At 45.8% G+C, this 21,714-nt stretch overlaps 1 protein-coding gene across 1 annotated transcript; it reads left to right on the forward strand.

Moving 5' to 3' along the window:
- The first annotated feature begins 236 nt into the window (after positions 1–236).
- Positions 237–19,825, forward strand: tektl1 (tektin like 1). Its single transcript, XM_075466526.1, has 8 exons — positions 237–509; positions 2,421–2,705; positions 2,849–2,953; positions 8,027–8,177; positions 11,363–11,529; positions 15,806–15,901; positions 15,982–16,095; positions 19,580–19,825. Exons 1-8 carry the CDS (start codon positions 237–239, stop codon positions 19,823–19,825), a joined length of 1,437 nt encoding a protein of 478 aa, XP_075322641.1.
- Positions 19,826–21,714: the final 1,889 nt, after the last annotated feature.

Here is a 21,714-nt window from a genome sequence, read left to right on the forward strand (position 1 = left end):
GATTTACTTCTGTTGTAAAACTTTCACATGAGGAGGAAAGAGAAACAAAGCTGAGTGAGTGCTCCGTCTTCTCCTCATTGTCCAATCACCGATCAGCTCTGAGTCTCTGGTTACCCCACGTGTTGCCATGGAGATGATACTTTACACAGAATTACCCCCCTGGATGCTTCTCTGGTTAAAAAACGCGATCATCTCATTTAAAGCTGTCCACAGTGGTTCTGTCCGTGTGCAACATGATGCCGGTTCCCCTCGGCTCGGTCACCATCGGACCGCAGTCCTGGCGCGACGGGACGGCCCGGTCCATCCGGCGGGCGGAGAGCCTGGTCCGGCAGACTCGGGCCGGTCGCTCCGCGGCTGGCGGCCGGCCCCGGAGCGTGAGTTTCGCCCCAATGGGCGCGAACGGCACCGCAGAAACGGACGAATATAAAAACACAGCAGAGGAAGCCGGACTGAGACGGGACTCCATCTGTAAAAATAAGACGGGGAGGCCCCAAACTGCAGGAGCCAGGGTGAGAAAAACCGTTTACAGAGAGAGGCCTGGGTTATGGTCACTTTGGAAATAATGTTTTTATTTTCATGTCAACTTTGCAATGTGGAGTAGGACCGGAGTTCCCAGCCTTGGGTTTGGGGCTCTTTCAGGGGACAGGGAACCAGAAAAATCCCCTCAAAATGTTGATGGTCTGGGCAACGATTAAATATTTAATCTAATTAATCACATGATTTCCCTGATTGCGATTAATCTCATTTGTACGCAAAATCCAAAAATGAATCCAAAAGTAGTGTATAGCTTTTAGCATTTAGCTTTATTTTAAATGTGCTGCCATATGAATGAAAGTGCCATAACATTTGTTGTGCAAACACACTTTTAACATCAGCATCTTTCTGTAGTTTTTATGTAGAAGCCTCGCTCCACTGTCTGTTTCCTTGAATGACTTGCTGCTATCAGTTGTGTGTTTTGCCTTTAAGTGATATTTTAGACTGGAACTACTACGCTGAGAAGACAATTCAACTTGGCAGAGTTTACAGATGACTTTGGTTCTGTCGACTCCGCCGTCTGGAAGAACTTTAACATGAAAATGGCCGAGTAAAAGTTCCGTACCCTTCTCCATGTTTGGTGGATCCACCGATTACTTTCTTTTCCTGTTCCACAGCAGACAGCAGCAGACTTTTACAAAATAAAAGCCTGTGAGCAACAGACTTTTACAAAATAAAAGCCTGTGAGCAACAGACTTTAACAATAATAAAATAAATTTAAAAATTAAAAAAAAAAATAAAAAATGCGTTAATGCGCGATGAAATATTTATCTGCATTAAATAATTAGCTAGTTAACGCGATAATAACGAGTTAACTCGCCCAGCCCTACATATTGTAGCTAAACACATATAACTGGCTTTGAGGAGCAAAGATATTCAGGGGATCTCCAGTTTGTTCACAAATGTGTTTGAATCTAATTTAATCTCACCCATTTATTTTGTCATTTGACTTTGACATTAAAGGGACAGTTCGCCTCTTTTGACATGAAGCTGTATGACATCCCATATCAGCAACATCATTTCTGAACATCTTCTTACCCCCTGCTGCGTCCTGTGAGCAGAGTTCCAGCCTCGTTTTGGTGTTGATGAAGGTAGTCCGGCTAGTTGGCTGGGGCTTAAAAAATAAAGCGTTTTGCTTCTCAAAACAATATGCGTTCAACAGAGTAATACATTTGCATCACAAAATGGTTCTCCAGGAAAAAGTCAGACCTCACAATCTCTTGGCGCTATTTTCTCTCCCTTCGTATCACTGCCTGCTGTGAAAATAATTGAAAAGTTGGTGGTTATGATCAGAACTGAAGTGGAATAAAAGATTTATGAAAAAAAGTGGAAAAAAAATATTAATATATTATGTTTTTAGGTCGTTTTAAAAGGGGACAAAAATGTCCCTTTTCAGAAATTGAATCTTTTTTAAATCAGATATAGCAAAAAATTTAAAAATCCCTAAAAATCAATGTTGTTGCTGATCATTGACATATCCCAGACCATAATTATCCCCAGTCAATAATTTCACTTTGCATTCTATATATTGAAAATATAGCAGTTTTTGTGGGGTTTTTTTTGTTTTTTTTTACAGAAATTGGAATTTACATCATATAAACCAGTATTTAAAGGGTTAAATTTTTGAAAACAATTGAAAACTTTGTAGCTATGATCAGAACTGAAGTGGAATAAAAGATCTATGAAAAAAAAAGCGGGAAAAATATTAACATATAATGTTTTTAAGTTGTTTTAGAAAAAACTTAAGGGGACACAAGGGGAAATTTTCTGAAATGTCCCCTTTCATAAATCAGGTTGCGTTTTAAATCAGGTATGAGGGTTAAGGAACTTGACAATGTGTGATTTTTTTTTCTATTTAAACATGCTTTTTAAAATTCTGTAAAAAGTTCCCATCCGGCTCCCGGAGGACATCTGTGGTCCCGTTCCCGCCTGCCAGCCTGCGTGAGCACTGTGCAGCAGCCAGCGTGGCTGTGGCCGGCGGTTACATGCGGAGGGTGCGGGAGGTTGAGGGGCAGCTGCGCCGGCAGGCCGGCCGGGTCACCGAGGAGGGCACCAAGCTGGAGAGGGAGCGGGGTCACCTGGAGAGGACGCTGCGCAGCATCACCACCAACCTGACCGTCAACAGGAGGAGCTCGGAGGGCAGGAGCAGGAGGCCATCCACCGCTGAGACGGTGAGACTAAAGCCGGGACTTCCCCCGCAGACACATGCAAGCCACAAAACTGTCCAACGTGCGTCATAACATCATCATGCAACATCAAACCCGGGTCGCATCCTTCCAGGAAGGCTGAGTATTGCATGTGTGGCCTGTTGCAGATGAGAGACGGCGCTGATGGCTTGTTGCTGTGGGAGAGAAAAGAGCTGGTGGATTTGAAACGGGATCTGGAGGGAGCGTTGAGAAGCACACTGACCCAGCTCCAGGTGATCCATGACTTTCAACATTTTCAACACTACCTATAGGCCACTGTAATTTCTTACACCAAATAAATAGTGTTAAATATAAAATAAATAAATAAATAGTGCTGGGCGGCAGCCGAAGGCGGGGACCTTGGCGGTCTGATCCTCGGCTACTGAAGCTGGCTCTTGGGACGTGGAACGTCACCTCTCTGCTGGGGAAGGAGCCTGAGCTGGTGCGCGAGGCTGAGCGGTTCCGGCTAGATATAGTTGGACTCACCTCGACACATGGCTTGGGCTCCGGAACCAGGGGTTGGACTCTCTTCCACTCTGGAGTTGCCCGTGGTGAGAGGCGTAGAGCAGGTGTGGGCATACTTATTGCCCCCCGGCTGTGCGCCTGTACATTGGGGTTCACCCCGGTAGACGAGAGGGTAGCCTCCCTCCGCCTTAGGGTGGGGGGACGGGTCCTGACTGTTGTTTGTGCTTATGCACCGAACGGCAGTTCAGAGTACCCACCCTTTTTGGAGTCCCTGGAGGAGGCACTGGAGAGTGCTCCTCCGGGAGACTCCCTCGTCCTGCTGGGGGACTTCAGTGCTCACGTGGGCAATGACAGTGAGACCTGGAGGGGCGTGATTGGGAGGAACGGCCCCCCCGATCTGAATCAGAGTGGTGTTTTGTTGTTGGACTTCTGTGCTCGTCACGGACTGTCCATAACGAACACCATGTTCAGGCATAAGGGTGTCCATATGTGCACCTGGCACCAGGACACCCTAGGCCTCAGCTCGATGATCGACTTTGTGGTTGTATCGTCAGACTTGCGGCCGTATGTCCTGGACACTCGGGTGAAGAGAGGGGCGGAGCTGTCAACTGATCACCACCTGGTGGTGAGTTGGCTCCGCTGGTGGGGGAGGAAGCCGGTCAGACCTGGCAGGCCCAAACGTATTGTGAGGGTCTGTTGGGAACGGCTGGCGGAATCCCCTGTAAGGAGGAGTTTCAACTCCCACCTCCGGCAGAGCTTCAACCATGTCCCGAGGGAGGTGGGGGACATTGAGCCCGAATGGGACATGTTCCGTGCCTCCATTGTTGAGGCGGCCGACCGGAGCTGTGGCCGTAAGGTGGTTGGTGCCTGTCGTGGCGGCAATCCCCGAACCCGCTGGTGGACACCAGTGGTGAGGGAGGCCGTCAAGCTGAAGAAGGAGTCCTATCGGGCCTTTTTGGCCAGTGGGACTCTGGAAGCAGCTGATGGGTACCGACAGGCCAAGCGGAACGCAGCCTCGGCGGTTGCTGAGGCAAAAACTCGGGCTTGGGAAGAGTTCGGGGAGGCCATGGAGAACGACTTCCGGACGGCCTCGAGGAGATTCTGGTCCGCCATCCGGCGGCTCAGGGGGGGGAAGCGGTGCACCGTCAACACCGTGTATGGTGAGGGCGGGGCTCTGCTGACTTCTACAAGGGACGTCGTGAGTCGGTGGGGGGAATACTTTGAGGGCCTTCTCAATCCTACCGACACGCCTTCCGATGAGGAAGCAGAGTTGGGGGGCTCGGACGTGGGACCTCCCATCTCTGGGGCTGAGGTCGCCGAGGTGGTCAAAAAACTCCTCGGTGGCAAGGCCCCGGGGGTGGATGAGGTCCGTCCTGAGTTCCTCAAGGCTCTGGATGTTGTGGGGCTGTCTTGGTTGACACGCCTCTGCAGAATCGCGTGGACATCGGGGGCAGTGCCTCTGGACTGGCAGATTGGGGTGGTGGTCCCCCTCTTTAAAAAGGGGGACCGGAGGGTGTGTTCCAACTATAGGGGGATCACACTCCTCAGCCTCCCTGGTAAGGTCTATTCGGGGGTACTGGAGAGGAGGATCCGACGGATAGTCGAATCTCGGATTCAGGAGGTGCAGTGTGGTTTTCGTCCCGGCCGTGGAACAGTGGACCAGCTCTATACCCTCCGCAGGGTCCTGGAGGGTGCATGGGAGTTCGCCCAACCGGTCTACATGTGTTTTGTGGACTTGGAGAAGGCGTTCGACCGTGTCCCTCGGGGGCTCTTGTGGGGGGTGCTCCGGGAGTATGGAGTGCCGGACTCCTTGATATGGGCTGTTCGGTCCCTGTATGACCGGTGTCAGAGTTTGGTCCGCATTGCCGGCAGTAAGTCGGACATGTTTCCTGTGAGGGTTGGACTCCGTCAGGGCTGCCCTTTGTCACCGATTCTGTTCCTAATTTTTATGGACAGAATTTCTAGGCGCAGCCAGGGCGTTGAGGGGGTCCGGTTTGGCGATCTCAGAATCGGGTCTCTGCTCTTTGCGGACGATGTGGTTCTGTTGGCGTCCTCAGGCCGTGACCTTCAGCTCTCACTGGAGCGGTTCGCAGCCGAATGTGAAGCGGCTGGGATGAGAATCAGCACCTCCAAATCCGAGACCATGGTCTTCGACAGGAAAAGGGTGGAATGCCCTCTCCGGGTCGGGAATGAGATCCTTCCCCAAGTGGAGGAGTTCAAGTATCTCGGGGTCTTGTTCACGAAGAAGGAGCTGAGCCAGAAGGCGAAGCTCTCGATTTACCGGTCAATCTATGTTCCTACCCTCACCTATGGTCACGAGCTGTGGGTAGTGACCGAAAGAACGAGATCGCGAATACAAGCGGCCGAAATGAGTTTCCTCCGCAGGGTGGCTGGGCTCTCCCTTAGAGATAGGGTGAGAAGCTCGGTCATCCGGGAGAGGCTCGGAGTAGAACCGCTGCTCCTCCGCATCGAGAGGAGTCAGATGAGGTGGCTCGGGCATCTGGTGAGAATGCCTCCTGGACGCCTCCCCGGTGAGGTGTTCCGGGCCCGTCCCACTGGGAGGAGGCCCCGGGGAAGACCCAGGACACGTTGGAGAGACTATGTCTCTCGGCTGGCCTGGGAACGCCTCGGGGTCCCCCCAGAAGAGCTGGAGGAAGTGGCCGGGGACAGGGACGTCTGGGTCTCTTTGCTCAAGCTGCTGCCCCCGCGACCCGATCCCCGGACCAGCGGAAGATGATGGATGGATGGATGGAAATAAATAGTGTTGGGTTCCATGGCAGATGAAAAACGCGAAACAATATCCTATTCTGCCTTTTATAGCCTATTTACTAAACTACCTTAGGCATTATAAATGGGTAAAATGTGGGTAGGCTAGTTTAAAAGGCTACTCAATCAGGGGAATAACTTATCAGACCATATCAGGGACTCTTAATTTAAGATTCTGACTTTTTATTTTGCAATATTCCCTCTTGTAGAAGTATTTATTGACTGTGCTGCATTAAAGTGATACTCCGGAGTAGATTCAACCTGGGGTCATTTGAACGGTGATATCCAGCCAAGTAGCCCACCCGCAGTTTTTTCGATCTTGGCTGAACATCAGCTGAGTTACTGAGTTATCCCGAATAGCTTAGTACAAGGGTTAATGGATCCTGGTCCGTATCTCCAAAATTACCACACTAAAATCACATGCCATGACACCAAACTTCTACAGTAGTACAAATATGGTCTGTACTCACAAAGCGATGCATTTGGAAGTTTGAAAATAGTCCAGGAGTTTATTAGCATCAACACAAGCCTGATAGCTTCTCTGCAGCTAAAGCTGCGTCGACGTCACTTCAGGGAGCCGGGAGCTTCAAAGTAAGATGAGGGTTGATCTACTACTGTAGACAACAAAGTATATGCTATATTCTATATGTTTTTTTATGAATTTTTATGTTGTAGAGTTGTGAATTTATTTTGATAATGGAGAAATTGAGCAGCCTTGCTTTGTTGTCTACAGTAGTAGATCAACCCTCATCTTACTTTGAAGCTCCCAGAAGTGACGTCGACGCAGCTTTAGCTGCAGAGAAGCTATCAGGCTTGTGTTGATGATAATAATAAACTCCTGGACTATTTTCAAACTTCCAAATGCATCGTTTGGTGAGTACAGACCATATTTGTACTACTGTAGAAGTTTGGTGTCATGGCATGTGATTTTAGTGTGGTCATTTTGGAGATACGGACCAGGATCCATTAACCCTTGTACAAAGCTATTCGGGATAACTCAGTAACTCAGCTGATGTTCAGCTAATATTGAAAAAACTGCGGGTGGGCTACTTGGCTGGATATCACGGTTCAAATGACCCCAGGGTGAATCTACTCCGGAGTATCACTTTAAGATTAAAACATGTTCAGCACCTGAACTGAAATATTGTTCATTATTTAGTATCTGTTCACCTGTTGAAAACTGTAACACTGGGCATACTGTGTTTTTTAGTAATATTTCCTCTTGTTAAAGGCTAACTTGATTATGTTTGATGAGCTTCAGAAGGAGGAATTGAAAAGATAAATGGCTGAACTCAAAAGTGTTTTTATTTGCTTAGATAGCCTGTAGCCCTGTTAAACCTGTTGAGGTTCATGCAAATTTGAATAAACGTTCTTATACATCCAGTACAGGCTCATTTTCTGTATACAGTAAGGCAGTGTTGGTGGTGGGGTTCTGGCTGGGGGCCTGGGCCCCTGTACAGCTGTATGCCCAGCAACGCCCCTGGTAACAACCCCAACACACTGGAAAAAATGCCCCTCCAAAAATAAGTTAAAAAAACAACAAATAAAAGACGTTTTTGCTTGAAATAAGCAAAAAAAAATCTGAAAATGGAACAAATGAAAATCGGCTTGTCAAGATTTCTTGAAATAAGATGTGATATTTAGGACTTTTGAGATAAAAGTGATCTTGAAATTAGCTTAAAAACCTCTTCAAATGAAAAAAAAAAGCTTGTTTCATATGATATGTGACTCAAAACAATTTGTTTTCAAGACTTTTTCACTTAACAAGATATTCCAGATGTATTGTCTTCAAACAAGTCCCTATATCTGGCTGAAATAGTACTTGTTAGGCAGTTGGGTCTTATATTAAGTGTAATGAGATATTTTGACTAGAAATGAGACAAATATACTTGGTAAGACTTTGATTTTTTCCAGTGCATGATGCCGACCCAAATGGCTCCCAGGATGCTTACAACTGTGGCCTCAGTGTAAATCACTTGGAACTAATGACCAGTTAAAACAACACAAAAAAAACCCTGTTTGACATGTGACCCTTTGGAACCGTGTTGTGTCTCCTGCTTTGCTGCGTCCTCCAGGCTCTGGGGCAGAGCAGCAGGAGGCTGCAGGACTGTGCATGTGAGAGGGCTCGTGTGCTGGAGCTGCTGCCTCACAGCGCTTCTGCAGGAGGGCGCGACAGCGTAGCTCAGACCGTCCGCCAGGCGGATCCCATCAGCCCCTTTACACCAGGTAATAACAATAATAATAATAATAATAATAATAATACATTTTAGTTATAACGCACTTTACATTTACAACAAAATCTCAAAGTGCTAAAGTACTAAGGTACTAAGGTAAGTGCTAAGGTACTAAGGTACTAAGGTAAGTGCTAAGGTACTAAGGTAAGTGCTAAGGTACTAAGGTAAGTGCTAAAGTACTAAGGTACTAAGGTAAAGGCTAAAGTACTAAGGTATGTGCTAAGGTACTAAGGTAAATGCTAAAGTACTAAGGTACTAAGGTACTAAGGTAAGTGCTAAGGTACTAAAGTACTAAAGTAAGTGCTAAAGTACTAAGGTACTAAGGTAAGTGCTAAGGTACTAAGGTAAGTGCTAAGGTACTAAGGTAAATGCTAAAGTACTAAGGTACTAAGGTACTAAGGTAAGTGCTAAGGTACTAAAGTACTAAAGTAAGTGCTAAAGTACTAAGGTACTAAGGTAAATGCTAAAGTACTAAGGTACTAAGGTAAGTGCTAAGGTACTGAGGTAAGTGCTAAAGTACTAAGGTATATGCTAAAGTACTAAGATACTAAGGTAAGTGCTAAAGTACTAAGGTACTAAGGTAAGTGCCAAGGTACTAAGGTAAGCGCTAAGGTACTAAGGTACTAGTGCTAAAGTACTAAGGTACTAGTGCTAAAGTACCAAGGTACTAAGGTAAGTGCTAAAGTACTAAGGTACTAAGGTAAGTGCCAAGGTACTAAGGTAAGTGCTAAGGTACTAAGGTACTAGTGCTAAAGTACTAAGGTACTAGTGCTAAAGTAAGTGCTAAGGTACTAAGGTAAGTGCTAAAGTACTAAGATACTAAGGTAAGTGCTAAGGTACTAAGGTACTAAGGTAAGTGCTAAAGTAAGTGCTAAGGTACTAAGGTAAGTGCTAAAGTACTAAGATACTAAGGTAAGTGCTAAGGTACTAAGGTACTAAGGTAAGTGCTAAAGTACTAAGGTACTAAGGTAAGTGCTAAGGTACTAAGGTACTAGTGCTAAAGTACTAAGGTACTAAGGTAAGTGCTAAGGTACTAAGGTAAGTACTAAGGTACTAAGGTAAGTGCTAAGGTACTAAGGTACTAAAGTAAGTGCTAAAGTACTAAGGTAATAAGGTAAGTGCTAAGGTACTAAGGTACTAAGGTAAGTGCTAAAGTACTAAGGTACTAAGGTAAGTGCTAAAGTACTAAGGTACTAAGGAAAGTGCTAAGGTACTAAGGTACTAAGGTAAGTGCTAAAGTACTAAGGTAATAAGGTAAGTGCTAAGGTAGTAAGGTACTAAGGTAAGTGCTAAAGTACTAAGGTACTAAGGTAAGTGCTAAGGTACTAAGGTACTAGTGCTAAAGTACTAAGGTACTTAAGTAAGTGCTAAAGTACTAAGGTACTAAGGTAAGTGCTAAAGTGCTAAGGTACTAAGGAAAGTGCTAAGGTACTAAGGTAAGTGCTAAAGTACTAAGGTAATAAGGTAAGTGCTAAAGTACTAAGGTACTAAGGTAAGTGCTAAAGTACTAAGGTACTAAGGAAAGTTCAAAGGTACTAAGGTACTAAGGTAAGTGCTAAAGTACTAAGGTAATAAGGTAAGTGCTAAGGTAGTAAGGTACTAAGGTAAGTGCTAAAGTACTAAGGTACTAAGGTAAGTGCTAAGGTACTAAGGTACTAGTGCTAAAGTACTAAGGTAAGTGCTAAAGTACTAAGGTACTAAGGTAAGTGCTAAAGTACTAAGGTACTAAGGTAAGTGCTAAGGTACTAAGGTACTAAGGTAAGTACTAAGGTAAGTGCTAAGGTACTAAGGTAAGTGCTAAAGTGCTAAGGTACTAAGTTAAGTGCTAAAGTGCTAAGGTACTAAGGTAAGTGCTAAAGTACTAAGGTACTAAGGTAAGTGCTAAAGTACTAAGGTACTAGTGCTAAAGTACTAAGGTAAGTGCTAAACTACTAAGGTACTAAGGTACTAAGGTAGGTGCTAAGGTATTAAGGTACTAAGGTACTAAGGTAAGTGCCAAGGTACTAAGGTAAGTGCTAAGGTACTAAGGTACTAGTGCTAAAGTACTAAGGTACTAGTGCTAAAGTAAGTGCTAAGGTACTAAGGTAAGTGCTAAAGTAAGTACTAAGGTACTAAGGTAAGTGCTAAGGTACTAAGGTACTAAGGTAAGTACTAAGGTAAGTGCTAAAGTACTTAGGTACTAAGGTAAATGCTAAAGTACTGAGGTACTAAGGTAAGTGCTAAGGTACTAAGGTAAGTGCTAAAGTACTAAGGTATGTGCTAAAGTACTAAGGTACTAAGGTAAGTGCTAAAGTACTAAGATACTAAGGTAAGTGCTAAAGTACTAAGGTAAGTGCTAAGGTACTAAGGTACTAAGGTAAGTGCTAAAGTACAAAGGTACTAAGGTAAGTGCTAAGGTACTAAGGTACTAAAGTAAGTGCTAAGGTACTAAGGTAAGTGCTAAAGTGCTAAGGTAATAAGGTAAGTGCTAAGGTACTAAGGTAATAAGGTAAGTGCTAAAGTACTAAGGTACTAAGGTAAGTGCTAAGGTACTAAGGTACTAGTGCTAAAGTACTAAGGTACTAAGGTAAGTGCTAAAGTACTAAGGTACTAAGGTATTAGTGCTAAAGTACTAAGGTAAGTGCTAAAGTACTAAGGTACTAAGGTACTAAGGTACTAAGGTAAGTGCTAAAGTACTAAGGTACTAAGGTAGGTACTAAGGTACTAAGGTACTAAGGTAAGTGCTAAAGTACTAAGGTACTAAGGTAGGTGCTAGGAAGACCCAGGACACGTTGGAGAGACTATGTCTCTCGGCTGGCCTGGGAACGCCTCGGGGTCCCCCCAGAAGAGCTGGAGGAAGTGGCCGGGGACAGGGACGTCTGGGTCTCTTTGCTCAAGCTGCTGCCCCCGCGACCCGATCCCCGGACCAGCGGAAGATAATGGATGGATGGATGGATACTGGTGTTGTTAAATGACTGATTTAACTGTTAATTTTTATGTGAGGGATGAATATTCAACAGTATTTTACAATTATTGTAAAATACAGTCGGATACTGTTGTAAATCCACCGTAAATATACAGCAAGGTCACATAACTCTACTTTTGAAGCAGCAGCCGTGATGAGAGTCAGCAGTTTGGGTTCCACTCGCGGTGTTCCCGCTGGTTGAAAACTCAGCGGTCTCTTGTGTTTTTGTGCAGAGTGTAAACGGCTTTTGGAGTCCTCCTCTCTGACTGTCAGCCAGTCCCAGCTGCTGAGGGAAAGCATCAGACGGACGCTCGGCAGCGCCATCAGCAGGCAGAACGCGGCTCACCGCACCGTCAACGATGGCCTCGTCAAGAAGATCGCAGAGACCGTCGGTCTGCAGGTAGAAACCCACACACTGCGGTAAAAATGGCTGCTAGATTCAAATTCAAATTCAATTCAAATTCAAAAATACTTTATTTATCCCAGAGGGAAATTAAATGTTGATGTAGCTCAATTAAATCAAGGAGTTATTATAGATGCTGATGGCTGTGGGCAGGAAAGATTTCCTGTAGCGGTCCGTTTTGCATCCAAACTGAAGAAGCCTTTGACTGAAGAGACTCTGTTTTCTGATAACAGTCTCATGGAGAGGATGTTCAGGGTTGTCCATAATTCTCTTGATTTTATGCAAAATCCTTCTTTGCATTATTGTCTCCAGAGGTTCCACAGTCGTCCCCAGAACAGAACCAGCCTTCTTTATCAGGTTGTTGAGTCTTTTTAGGTCCCTGGTTCTGATGCTGCTGCCCCAACAGATGACACAAGAGGAAATGACGCTCTCAACAACAGACTTGTAGAAGATCTGCAACATCTTGTTGCAAACCTTGAAGGACCTTAGCTTCCTCAAGAAGTACAGTCTGCTCTGTCCTTTCTTGTAGATGGCTTCACTGTTGTGTCTCCAGTCCAGTCTGTTGTCCACGTGAACACCAAGGTATTTATATTCCTCAACCACCTCCACTTCTTCTCCCATGATGGAAACAGGGTTTGATCTGACCCTGTTTCTCCTGAAATCTACAATCATCTCCTTTGTTTTGTTAACATTCAAGATGAGATGATTGTTCCCAGACCATGCAACAAAGCGGTCCACCAGCTCTCTGTACTCAGCTTCTTGTCCATCTCTGATACACCCAACAACTGCAGAGTCATCTGAATATTTCTGTAGATGACAGGAGTCTGACTTGTACTGGAAGTCTGAAGTGTACAGAGTGAAAAGGAATGGTGAGAGTACAGTCCCCTGTGGTGCTCCTGTGCTGCTGATCACCTGGTTAGACACACAATTCTTCAGTCTGACAAACTGTGGTCTGTTTGTCAGGTAGTCATTAATCCAGGTGATTGTTGAGGCCTCCACCTGAGTCTTCTGGAGTTTCAGACTAAGCAGATCAGGCTGGATTGTGTTAAATTCACTGGAGAAATCAAAGAACATGATCCTCACAGTGCTGCCTGCTTTGTCCAGATGACAGTGGGTTTGTTGAAGCAGGTGTATGATAGCGTCTTCAACTCCAACTCCATGGCGATAAGCAAACTGCAGGGGGTCCTGATATGTGCTGGTTTGCTTACACAGGTGGGTCAACAGGAGTCTCTCCAGGACCTTCATGATGTGGGATGTCAGGGCAACAGGTCTGTAGTCATTGATATCTGAAGGGTGAATTTTCTTTGGTACCGGAACCAGACAGGATGTCTTCCACAACAGTGGTACCTTCTCTTGGGTCAAGCTAAGGTTTAAAAGGTGTTGCAGAATCCCACAGAGCTGCTCTGCACAGGCCTTCAGGACTCGGGGGCTGACACCATCTGGACCTGCAGCCTTGTTCCGGTTCAGTCTCTCCAACTGCCTCTTCACCTGACTTCTAGAAACAGAAAAGTGGGAGGGGGAGGCAAAGGGGACAGCAGCATCTCCTCATTGGGTTGAAGACAAACTAGTGGAAGCAGAAGAATCCATGACTGAGGTGGAGGTGGAGATGTTACAGGAAAGCTGTGGGTCAGAGGAGGATGGGATGTCTCTTTGGCTGGGAACAGGAGGGGAGGATGGTGAGCTTGTTCCTGAACTGAACCTGTTGAAGAATGTGTTCAGCTCATTTGCTCTGTCCAGACTTCCATCCATCCGATCCTCCCTCTGCTTGAGGCCTGTGATCTTCTTCATTCCTGACCACACATTTCTGATATTGTTCCTCTGCAGTTTACTCTCAAGCTTCTTTCTATACACCTCCTTGCTCTCTCTGATCTTGACTTTGAGCTGCTTCTGTATACTCCTCAGTAACTCTGTCTCGCTCCCTAAAGGCTCTTTTTTCCTGTTCAATAGTTCCTTTAGCTCACTGGTGATCCAGGGTTTGTTTTTAGGGAAGCATCTCACTGTTCTGGTGGGGATGGTGTTGTCCACACAGAAGTTTATATAGTCAGTCACACACTCAGTCATGGCATTAATGTCCTCTCCATGTGGCTTACAAAGAGAAATCCAATCGGTTGCATCAAAACAACCCTGTAAGGCTTCTTCAGCTTCTTGTGACCACTTTCTAACAGTCTTTTTTGTGACAGGTAGTCTCTGGACAAGGGGTTTATATGCTGAACAGAGAAAAACAAGGTTGTGATCTGATTTTCCCAGGGGAGGTCTTGATTTGGAAATGTATGAATCCTTGACATTTGTGTAAAACAAATCCAATGTCTTGTTTTCTCTGGTAGAGCAGCTGACAAACTGTTGAAAAGTTGGCAGTGTAGCAGAGAGTGAGCCATGATTAAAATCACCAGATATTGCCACAAAAGAATTGGGGTGTTGTGTCTGTATCTTAGCAACAACGGAACTGATGACATCACATGCAGTGTCGGCAACAGCTGAGGGTGGAATGTAAACAGCCACCAAAACAACACTGGTGAACTCTCTTGGCAAATAATATGGACGAAAACCTACTGCCAATAGTTCAATGTCAGGACTGCAGAGACGACTCTTCACAGTAACATGTCCTGGGTGACACCATCTGTTGTTGACAAGCACTGCCAATCCACCCCGTTTCCTTTTCCTGCTACTCTTTAAATGTCGATCTGCTCGTACAGTCAGGAAGCCCGGCAGAGAGACGCTGGAGTCGGGGATATGATCCTGCAGCCATGTCTCAGTAAAACACATAATGCTACATTCCCGATATTCTTGCTGAGTATGAGATGTACGTAATATGATTGGTAGATTTTTATTTTCGAACATGTATAAAAAAGAAAATGTATGTAACTATTTGTACACATCATTTAAAAAAAAAAATTAAAATTCAATCACATAAAGTGCTAATACATAACAAAACACCACACATTGTTCGAAAAAGGAATGGGAAGAAGTACAATACTTTTTTAGTTTCCCACAACTTTTTAACTACTCTTCAGTTTGTAAATATCCTAACTATATAAATATGCCATATATACACTTCATTAATAAATATATAATCACAAAAATAAACATATACTACACACATATCCTTGTAAATATAAATGTAAATATGAATATATATATATATATCCATCCATCCATCCATCCATCATCTTCCGCTGGGCCGGGGATCGGGTCGCGGGGGCAGCAGCTTGGGCAAAGAGACCCAGACGTCCCTGTCCCCGGCCACTTCCTCCAGCTCTTCTGGGGGGACCCCGAGGCGTTCCCAGGCCAGCCGAGAGACATAGTCTCTCCAACGTGTCCTGGGTCTTCCCCGGGGCCTCCTCCCAGTGGGACGGGCCCGGAACACCTCACCGGGGAGACTAGATGCCCGAGCCACCTCATCTGACTCCTCTGGATGCGGAGGAGCAGCGGTTCTACTCCGAGCCTCTCCCGGATGACCGAGCTTCTCACCCTATCTCTAAGGGAGAGCCCAGACACCCTGCGGAGGAAACTCATTTCGGCCGCTTGTATTCGCGATCTCGTTCTTTCGGTCACTACCCACAGCTCGTGACCATAGGTGAGGGTAGGAACATAGATCGACCGGTAAATGGAGAGCTTGGCCTTCTGGCTCAGCTCCTTCTTCACCACGACGGGCCGGTGCAGAGCCCGCATCACTGCAGCCGCCGCACCGATCCGTCTGTCAATCTCCTGCTCCATTCGTCCCTCACTCGTGAACAAGACCCCGAGATACTTGAACTCCTCCACTTGGGGAAGGATCTCATTCCCGACCCGGAGACCACGGAGAGGGCATTCCACCCTTTTCCGGCCGAAGACCATGGTCTCGGATTTGGAGGTGCTGATTCTCATCCCAGCCGCTTCACATTCGGCTGGGATATATATATATATATATAACTATCCCCATAAATAAATATATACTATATACTAATTAAATTACAATATAACAATTAACCTTATTCTATTCATAAATATATCCCTCATCGTCCTTCCTCTTCCATGTACTTGTTTAAAAATATTTTTTGTACCTTTATTTTAAACAGAATTATATTTGCACTTTGTTTTATTTCTGTCTCCCACAGCTCCATACGCACATGCTTTTCATATGTGTTCGGACCTTTGTTTTTTTAAATTAGATTATATCCCTCCTCCCTATCACCAAACATTCCTTGTATGTTTTTTGGCGACAGATTATTTCTTGCTTTGTACATTAAATATGCATTAGTGACACGTGATATTTCTTTATTTGGGACTTCTGCAGCAGAGCCTGACTGTGACGTCCGCAGCCACCAGGCAGGCCGTGTTTCGCAAGCAGAGGGAAATCGACTGCATCCGCCACAGCCACGACAGGGCACAGGTCAGAGGTCAGAGTGCACGGCCGACGCTGCAGCACAGGCTCGGCGACGATGTGAGTAATAGGTTGGTGTTTTTTTCCAGGGTCCAGAGTACAGCGGTGACATGCTGTCCAGAGAGAAGCTCCACAGGCCTCTGGTGCAGGTTTACCAGAGACACCCGGGCACCCAGCTGCCTGAGGCGGCCCGGCTCATTCAGGTGACCTCCTGCTGCCGGGGCACCAACTGAAACTCATCTTTCATACCATCGTCCTTCTGCCGTGCATTTAACGGAACACTGTGTAACTATTACTGACATCTAGTGGGCAAGTCAGAGATGGCAGCCATACAAAAAGGTGACCCACAATCCAGCAACAACCTGCATCCTTATTGGTGGGTTAAAGTGATACTCCGGAGTAGATTCAACCTGGGGTCATTTGAACCGTGATATCCAGCCAAGTAGCCCACCCGCAGTTTTTTCGATATTGGCTGAACATCAGCTTCAGTAGCCGAGGATCAGACCGCCAAGGTCCCCGCCTTCGGCTGCCGCCCAGCTCACACTGTACCCGACCGCCATGGCCCCTCCCACGGGTGGTGAGCCCGTGGGAAGGGGGACCCGTGCCGTTTCTTCAGGCTGTGCCCGACCGAGCCCCACGGGCACAGACCCGGCCACCAGGCGCTCGCCGGCGGGCCCGACCCCTGGGCCCGACAACTGGGCCTGGCTCCAGGGGGGGGCCCCGGTGACCCGCGTCCTGGCGAAGGAACACGGTGTCCAATTATTTTATTCATCATAGGGGTTTTGTGAGCTGTTCTTTGTCTGGTCCCTCATCTAGGATCTGTTTGCCATGGGTGACCCTACCAGGGGCTTAAAGCCCCAGACAACATAGCTCCCAGACTCATTGGGGCACGCAAACCCCCCCACCACGATAAGGTGACAGCTCACGGGGAGGAAGGCTGGAATGCCCTCTCCGGGTCGGGAATGAGATCCTTCCCCAAATGGAGGAGTTCAAGTATCTCGGGGTCTTGTTCACGAGTGAGGGACGAATGGAGCAGGAGATTGACAGACGGATCGGTGCGGTGTCTGCAGTGATGCGGGCTCTGCACCGGCCCGTCGTGGTGAAGAAGGAGCTGAGCCAGAAGGCGAAGCTCTCGATTTACCGGTCAATCTATGTTCCTACCCTCACCTATGGTCACGAGCTGTGGGTAGTGACCGAAAGAACGAGATCGCGAATACAAGCGGCCGAAATGAGTTTCCTCCGCAGGGTGTCTGGGCTCTCCCTTAGAGATAGGGTGAGAAGCTCGGTCATCCGGGAGGGGCTCGGAGTAGAACCGCTGCTCCTCCGCATCCAGAGGAGTCAGATGAGGTGGCTCGGGCATCTGGTTAGGATGCCTCCGGGACGCCTCCCCGGTGAGGTGTTCGGGGCCCGTCCCACTGGGAGGAGGCCCCGGGGAAGACCCAGGACACGTTGGAGAGACTATGTCTCTCGGCTGGCCTGGGAACGCCTCGGGGTCCCCCCAGAAGAGCTGGAGGAAGTGGCCAGGGACAGGGACGTCTGGGTCTCTTTGCTCAAGCTGCTGCCCCCGCGACCCGATCCCCGGACCAGCGGAAGATGATGGATGGATGGATGGATGGCTGAACATCAGCTGAGTTACTGAGTTATCCCGAATAGCTTCGTACAAGGGTTAATGGATCCTGGCATTATCTCCAAAATTACCACACTGAAATCACATGCCATGACACCAAACTTCTACAGTAGTACAAATATGGTCTGTACTCACAAAACGATGCATTTGGAAGTTTGAAAATAGTCCAGGAGTTTATTATTATCAACACAAGCCTGATAGCTTCTCTGCAGCTAAAGCTGCGTCGACGTCACTTCAGGGATCTGGGAGCTTCAAAATAAGATGAGGGTTGATCTACTACTGTAGACAACAAAGCAAGGCTGCTCAGTTTCTCCATTGATAAAATAATTTCACAACTCTACAACATAAAAATTCATGTAGAATATAACATATACTTTGTTGTCTACAGTAGTAGATCAACCCTCATCTTACTTTGAAGCTCCCAGCTCCCTGAAGTGATGTCGACGCAGCTTTAGCTGCAGAGAAGCTATCAGGCTTGTGTTGATAATAATAAACTCCTGGACTATGTACAAACTTCCAAATGCATCGTTTTGTGAGTACAGACCATATTTGTACTACTGTAGAAGTTTGGTGTCATGGCATGTGATTTCAGTGTGGTAATTTTGGAGATACGGACCAGGGTCCGTTAGCGCTTGTACTAAGCTATTCGGGATAACTCAGTAACTCAGCTGATGTTCAGCCAATATCAGAAAAACTGCGGGTGGGCTACTTGGCTGGATATCACCGTTCAAATGACCCCAGGGTGAATCTACTCCGGAGTATCACTTTAAGGGCGCCCCACCCTGTCTCATATAGGGTCAGCATTTCTGATATGTAGAAAGGGGCCCGACACACATCAGCTTTATCAGTAAATTCTTCAAATCTATTCTAAAATGTACAGGGAGCCTGTGTTCATTCATTCATACACACACATATATATATATATATTAGGGCTGGGCGAGTTAACTCGTTATTATCGCGTTAACTCATTAATAATTATTTTATCTTGCATTAACGCAGGTTTTAGTAATTTATTTTTGGGAATTTTTTTAATTTTTTTAATTTTGGGGGACTTTTGTGCCTTTAATGGATAGGAAAGTTCAGAGAGACAGGAAGCAGGGGGCAGAGAGAGGGGGAACAACACGCAGCACAGGGCCGTCCGATGCAGGACTCGAACCGGGGCCAGCTGCAGCTAGGACTATAGCCTCTGTACATGGGGCGCCTGAGCAAAGTCTGTTGCTCACAGGCTTTTATTCTGTAAAAGTCTGATGCTCAGAGGCTTTTATTTTGTAAAAGTCTGCTGCTCACAGGCTTTTATTTTGTAAAAGTCTGCTGCTGTCTGCTGTGGAACAGGAAAAGAAAGTAATCGGTGGATCCACCAAACAGGGAGAAGGGTACGGAACTTTTACTCGGCCATTTTCATTTTAAAGTTCTTCCAGACGGCGGAGTCGACAGAACCAAAGTCATCTGTAAACACTGCCAAGTTGAATTGTCTTCTCAGCGTAGTAGTTCCAGTCTAAAATATCACTTAAAGGCAAAACACACAACTGATAGCAGCAAGTCATTCAAGGAAACAGACAGTGGAGCGAGGCTTCTACATAAAAACTACAGAAAGATGCTGATGTTAAAAGTGTGTTTGCACAACAAATGTTATGGCACTTTCATTCATATGGCAGCACATTTAAAATAAAACTAAATGCTAAAAGCTATACGCTACTTTTGGATTCATTTTTGGATTTTGCGTAAAAAATGCGATTAATCGTGATTAATCAGGGAAATCATGTGATTAATTAGATTTTAATCGTTGCCCAGCCCTAATATTTGTATATTTATATATATAAATATTTATATACATAAAGGGAGATTTGGAGCACAGGTTTATCCTTTTACTAAATAAGTCCAATCTCAGTCTGAAAATAGGACAGATACAACACGCTGCAGTCTGCAGATTTTCTCATGATGGCAGATGTTCACACGTTTTAAGAAAGCCCGGCTGCTTTAACACCTCGTGTTGTTTGCATTCAGAGCGTCTCACACACACAAAGAAACGGGCTGACATGTGTTTCCTGTGTGTGTCTCAGGGCAGCGCGGTGCTGAGGAGGTGTCTGAGCTCCTCTGAGGGCGAGCAGCAGAGGCTGCAGCGCGCATGTCTGCAGCTGCTGGACGACCTGCGCGGCAAGACGGCCGCAGCGCAGGTGGATGCAGGCGTGGTCCGCATGAGGCGCCAGCTGGAGGACAGGCGGGCCGTGCCTTCTGTCCTCCAGCAGGGGGCGACAGGCCTCTGCTCGGAGCTCAGCACAGCTGCAGCATGCGCAGAGAGGCGATAGTTTAATGAGAACAGTGCACGGGTTCAGACCCTCATTTGTGTACAAGCATATTCACTGTTTGTTTTTCTTTGTTTGTTTGGACTGTAATTCACATTTTGTGCACAAGTTATCCCCCCCAGATATAAAGCAAAGTCTATAAAAAAGTGGTTTCCTCATTTTCCTCACTGCTCATCACCGAGCAGTGAAACTGCAAGGACCCTATTGTATTTGTAAGGATTCTTATTATTCCATCTGGTCCCACGTCCACAGGAAGGCGGCCATTTTGGATGGAAAGTGCGTTTTGGTGCCATTTTTGACCGATTCCACGCCTTGCATATGATCGAATTAGTCCTACAGATTTAATGCTACAGACTTCAAACTTGGCCGGGTTACTCTTAGGACATGGGGGGAAAGATTCATGGGGAAACTTTTTCAAAACTTAAAGGGCGTGGGCGTGGCAACGACTCAAAGTTCGATGACTCACCATGGGGGGAAAAAACATGGAAAAACATTTCCAAACTCTGAACGGTGTGGGCGTGGCCAGGCGGTGAAAATCGTGTGATAGCGTTTGTGATTTGAAAGCCTTATCATAAACGCAAAGTCATGAAACTTGGCACACACGTCCACCCTGACGACCTCGTACGTATGTAAAGGGTATCGTGTGTGGGCAGAGATAAATGGCTCAGTGGCTCAATTTTCAAAAACCCCTCTGCATTGGGGTTATTATGTCTTCGTACGTACGCAGAGGGTATCGTGCGCGTGGGCAGAGCTGTGCGACTACGGTGTCCCGCGCATGCCCCAACGTACGCACATCTCGGTCCCGCATACAGCTGCTTGCAGCTTTCTAGTTTCTAACTTGTATTTTTAAGATTCAGTAAGAACTCGAGCTTCTTAAGTAAAATTAAACATTTTATTAACGTAATAACATGAATTATGGGGGAAGAGTAAGTTTTACTTAGGTTTCCTCATACAATTTAAATGTTTAATAGTTGTATGTACATAAACCTAGAAATACTACATAAACTTTACTCTGAAAGTGTATCGTTAAAATCGTTAAAAAAAAGTTACTTCATAACAGCAAATACTACATATATATACAATTTACTTAAAATTTTGAGTAAAATGATGTTCCTGCCTATGAAAAACAAGTAGACTTTATTTGTTTAAATAAATACAACTTAAAACTTAGATGTAATTAAGTAAATGTTACTTAATATCTTTAAAACTGTTGAGTTGTTTTTTTCAGTGTGGTTTCTGATAGAAATCCCACAGTGTGGAGTGTTTTCTGTACAAAACAAGCCAACTTATACGATGGGGCTAACAGACGTGAGCTTGAGACATGAAACAATCATCTTCTATATGTACAGAAACTGTGGTTAAACAGAGAGATTGAATGATGTTTATCTTCCTTAATCAGATTATACAGTTTATCACAGAAATAATCGTAATTTTTACTCTGAAATCTTAATTATTTGTGGGTTTTTTCGACGTGTTTTCACAAAGTGCCTTTTTATGGAGACACATCTTTAAAATCAGTGAATTTACCGTGTTTTCCATCAACAGTGGCACTGTTCTTGGCTCCTGCTCAGCGAGTCATGGGACCGCAGGTCACTTGACAGCCCTCCCACCTCACTCAACGTCTTTCATTAAGAAATAAGGCATGATTCAATAAACCTGCCCCATTTTTAGGACCTAAACACTTGTGATGTCATTCTTTGCAAAAAGAAAAAGGCAAAACGGGACCTTATGTTTATAGATTTTAATCTAAACTGGCGCTAAGGTCCAAACAAAGCCATGTTGACTCTCTCTTGAGTGGAGATACAAGTGACAGCTGTTAGTTCTGCAAAGTCACGGCTAAGAGCAGGACACCAGCAGCCTAATTGAATCATATGCACTGGGGTGTGGAGATT

Source organism: Odontesthes bonariensis, chromosome 5 (genome assembly GCF_027942865.1).
Source record: "Odontesthes bonariensis isolate fOdoBon6 chromosome 5, fOdoBon6.hap1, whole genome shotgun sequence".
Classification (NCBI taxonomy): domain Eukaryota; kingdom Metazoa; phylum Chordata; class Actinopteri; order Atheriniformes; family Atherinopsidae; genus Odontesthes; species Odontesthes bonariensis.